At 32.4% G+C, this 5,000-nt stretch overlaps 1 protein-coding gene across 3 annotated transcripts in view; it reads left to right on the top strand.

Annotated features, from left to right (window-relative positions):
• Nucleotides 1–5,000, top strand: part of LOC106878516 (uncharacterized) — a 175,091-nt gene that overhangs the window by 152,501 nt on the left and 17,590 nt on the right. For all 3 annotated transcript variants that reach the window (XM_089351579.1, XM_089351577.1, XM_089351578.1), the window contains exon 3: nt 4,596–4,783. In XM_089351579.1, the coding sequence (XP_089207705.1) occupies nt 4,596–4,783 (188 nt within the window). The remainder of the gene's footprint in view (nt 1–4,595; nt 4,784–5,000) is intronic.

Genomic DNA, 5,000 nt, shown 5'->3' with positions numbered 1-5,000 from the left:
AAGTTTTAATAAATCTTAATACGGTGATTTGAAAACAAATATAAAAACACTTTACCTTTCACTTGTTAGTTTAACATCTGTTGTTGGACATATTGTAAAAGTTTTGACTGAGCAGACGATAGTTAATTCATTAGAGCGGATGTGTTAAGTGACAGGTAAAGATAAAAGAACAAAGTATTAAAATCCGCTCTTCCCTTCCGTAAACACATTCTCTCTCTCTCCCCCGCTCTGTTCCTGTCTCTCGTTCTCTCTCTGTATCTCTCACATTCCTTGCCTCTCTGTCTCTTCCTGTCTCCTCTCCTTCGCTCATATCAGCATCCCCACCACTCATTATGCCACGACATTTCCCTCAACGGGCTATTCATGTATGGAAGAAAATGAAAAACATTATCTATAGTGTTATTGTTTCAGTTCCCTGTCGCTTTGTCTCTTCCCCTTCCTTGATATCAGCCAACCCTCATTATGCCACCTCATTTCCCTCGACGGTCTCTCAACCAGACACTTTTTGCACTCTTCTCATTTTATCATATAATAGCCCAACCCCTGTAGGGAACCCATTATTGATTCTTATAGAAATCCAGTTAGCCTATAATTGAATTGGATGTTAGTTCAACATGTATGCAAATTTTGGTGAAGACTGGTTCGCTAATATAGGCACCAAGATGGTAACAGACAGACAGAAATTGCCATTTGTACGAGGGTGAGTCAAAAAGTAATACCATTTTGTTTAGGACAGGTATAATTACCAACACAGGAACATGTATCATACATCAAAATGAAGCTGGTCCTCTGTGGATCACATCCCTACTTTTCTCAACATAGTCACAGTTTCTCTCAACAGCAATGTTCCACCTTCGAATGAGAGCATGTATACCTGCCCCGCAAAATTCTGTTGACTGTTTTTTGAGCCACTTCTTCACTACAATTTTCACTTCCTCGTCACTGGACTACCATCGTCACTGGACTATCATCTCTTCGGCCCCATGAAAGAGTGTTTGAGAGACAAACATTATTCCAGTGACGAGGAAGTGAAAACTGTAGACAAGAAGTGGCTCAAAGAACAGTCAACAGAATTTTACGGGGCAGGGATACATGCTCTCATTCGAAGGTGGAACATTGCTATTGAGAAAAACGGTAACTATGTTGAGAAGTAGGGATGTGATCCACAGACTACCAGCTTCAATTTGATGTATGATACATGTTCCTATGTTGGTAATTATACCTGTCCTAAACAAAATGGCATTACTTTTTGACTCACCCTCGTATATATCGTGCAAGATACACAATCTTTGGTTTTTCTTTGTTCTTTTTGAAAAGCAGTTTTTGAAACATTCATCTCATTTATATATACATACAAATACACACACACACACACACACACACACACACACACACACACACACACATGGGGTGGTGTTGGATGTGAATATATGTGTCGGGGGTATATGTACGTGTGTATGTACGATTGTACGATTCTATGATTTACAATGCGTTTTTGCTCCTCACTTCAATACAAGGAAGAGAATAAGGCGACAAATAAAGCGGGAGTGAGTGGCAGGCAGAGACCCTTAAATGTGGACGAAAGAAAGCGAGACTTCGAGCGAGGTTTTTAGATGCCTGGAGTAACAGGTGTTTTTATAAAAAATGAAACAGCAATATTTTGTCGTAAATTTTTTCAGAAATATATTTTCACTTATTTTCCATAATTTATACTCAAAAGTAGAAAGCGACGAAAATTGGAAAGCAAACATGCTATGTGTTGATTTTAAATTATGGAAGTTAATACACATATATGAGCCAAAACAGACACATACGAGCACACACACATACTCGCACATATACACATGCACACACGCACCTATACACACATACAAAACAACTACAGAAGCGAAATAACTTATATTCCTCGTTGAATCTTTTATACGACTGCTGACAGGATTGTGTTTAACTAGGAAGGCATCAAAAACTGAGTTAGTGAAATCCAGAGAATAAAATTAGGATTTACAGTAAGAATTTTACAATTAGACGAAGTGGGATATATCACGTGACGAAATGAACAGAACAGACGACAGTCAATCAATCTTTAAGAAAACACAACGCTACTCTTTTTAGAAGAATTACTTTCAAACAAAAGAAACAAAAATAGTTTATGTACTTTCGTTATTATGCGTGTGTGTGTGTGTGTGTGTGTGTGTGTGTGTGTGTGTGTGTGTGTGCGTGTGTGTATTTATGTATATATATATATCTATATATGCAACTATATGTGTATATATATGCATATATATATATATATATATATATATATATATATATGTATATATGCTAATATACATGTATATATATGTATATATATGTATATATATGTATGTGTATATATATATATATATGTATATATATATATATATATATATATATATATATATATATATATATATATAGATAGATAGATAGATAGATATATCTAGATACATGTAGATGTATGTATACGTATGTATATATATGTACACACATATGTATATTTATATATACATACACATAATATATATATATATCTACATTTGTATGTGTATATGTGTGTATATATAAGTGTGTGTGCGTGTGTGTGTGTGTGTGTGTGTGTGTGTGTGTGTATGTGTGTGTGTGTGTGACAATTTGATTATAATATTTTTAGAAGTAAGATTATATTTAATTTCACACGGTTTGATTTAGAAATTATCTTCGAAAATTTTCGTTCTGCAGCCATGTGATTTTGGATTCAATCTCACTCTGAGCTAACCAAGGACTCGTGAGTAAATCAACTAAATGAAAACTGTGTGGAAGCTTGTTATTTATATACATGTGTGTATGTGTGTGTATACATACATATACATATATGCATGCGCATGCGCGCGCGCGCACACACACACACACACACATGTGTGTGTGTGTATATATATATATATATATATATAAATATATATATATATATATGTAAATAGGTGTGTGCTTATGTGTTTCTCTTCTACACTTCACAACCTGTGTTGGATTGTTTACATCTTCACAACGGCCCTAGTAGATTTACTAGTTAAACACTACCAAAGAAAGGAATAATTATTTTCATCGTTTTTTCAGAAACTGCACTTTGTTTCGTTCTTACGATCAAGTCAAACGAATGCTAAAGAAATCTTTTTACTTATTATTTTTTTTTCCAGAAATCCATTCACATATCCCATATATTAAGTAAAATGTACTTTATGCATTAAAAGAGTAAGCTAATGCGCATTTAATTTAATAAATAAATAAATGTTTTAAAGCAATAATCGTAATTATAATTATATTATAATGTATTATTTAATAATCAGTTAATGAAATATGACTTTGGTTGAGGAAAACAAATATTAAAAATTTAAGTTTATAATGCTATAAATGAATGCAAAATATCGTTAGTAAATTCAGGCTGGGAAAAGGGAGACCAACGGGCAAAATTCTATGTGAAATATTGAGACATTAGGACTACTGAAAGATCAAGAGATTAGAGAACACGGATATTCAAAAAATATAAGTATATAGAGTTAAAGAGGAATGAAACTGTAATGGTTTCTAGCAAGTAATAGATTATTAAACAAGAAATTAAATAAATTAGCTGTTAAATAACCAAAAGATTAAAAAATTTAATAATTTAAAGATTAAATGATTCAAAGCACAAAAAATAAAATATGAAAAAAATAGATAGAAATACATAGTATGGAATAAGGAAGTGTAATCTACGTGAGGGGCCAAAGATTAAAATAAAATAAAATGAGGGTTTCAAAATTAACCACAAAGGCAGCAATTTTATGCTACTAGTACTTATTTTATCGATCTCGGAAACATGAAAAGCAAAGTCGAACTCGGGGAAATTTGAACTCAGAGCGTAGTGGTGGGTGAAATTCCGATAAGCGTTTTCTTTTTTTTTTTCAGTGTGCTAACGATTCTGCCAGCTCGCCGCCTTGAAAGAATTAAAATATAATAATAAAATATGGAATTAAGAGAGTTGAAGATAATGAAAAAGAGAAAGTGGATATATTAAAGAAGAGAAAACATGAAATGGTGGCGTGAAATTTTATAAAATTTATAAAATGATCACATTAAAGATATTTTTATTCATTGGTAGACACATATATGGAATCAGTCATAATAAATGAATAGAGTCGGGCAGGGTTAAACTGGACCTTATTATAAATTATGAAGCCTAAAATTCATACGAAAGGTAGCTGCAAATGTGGGGTTAAGTAAAGGTTAAATAGGACCTAATTTAATCAGTTCCTATTTACAAAACTAAAACATAAGGAACATGCATTATCAGAAAAAGATTTGGGATATAAAAAATACTGAAGAAACCAAGTAAGAATATTTGAGAACCCAACAAGCAAAAGTAGTGGGGTTACTGTGGTAAAGTAAGAAGGTAAACTAACTGCCTTATATTTGATTTATGTTTACAAAATTCAGGCTTTCTTGTTGGAGCTATAATATTAATTCTCAAATTATTTCAATTAAGATTTCAATACAACCAATTGGAAGATATTCTTTTTTAATTTTCTCTTTTTCTCTTCATTGTCATATTTTTTTCTGAACAGGTCCATACTCAATATTAAACACAGACCAGCACTCAGCAAATCAACCAAAACGAAAACGATCATGGTCCCGTGCAGTATTTTCAAATTTACAACGAAAAGGACTTGAAAAACGGTTTGAAGTTCAAAAGTATGTAACGAAACCAGACAGACGACAGCTGGCAGCAATGCTAGGTCTTACTGATGCACAGGTAACTAATTATATCAATTGGTGAATACTTAATTATTGAGCCACATACAGATTTATAATGAATATTAATTATACTAATTTTACTTCGATTTTTAAATCCTTACAAAGCTTTTTGCTGCAAATAACTGTGTATTGACATTTCAAAAATTATCATTAAGAAGTCATAAGATTTGAGTTACGACTGAGAATAAAGGAAATACGAACTTTACTATTCACTG

This window comes from Octopus bimaculoides, chromosome 4, assembly GCF_046866305.1.
Source record: "Octopus bimaculoides isolate indiv1 chromosome 4, ASM4686630v1, whole genome shotgun sequence".
NCBI classification, from domain to species: domain Eukaryota; kingdom Metazoa; phylum Mollusca; class Cephalopoda; order Octopoda; family Octopodidae; genus Octopus; species Octopus bimaculoides.
This window is presented reverse-complemented; position numbering and strand designations above follow the sequence as displayed.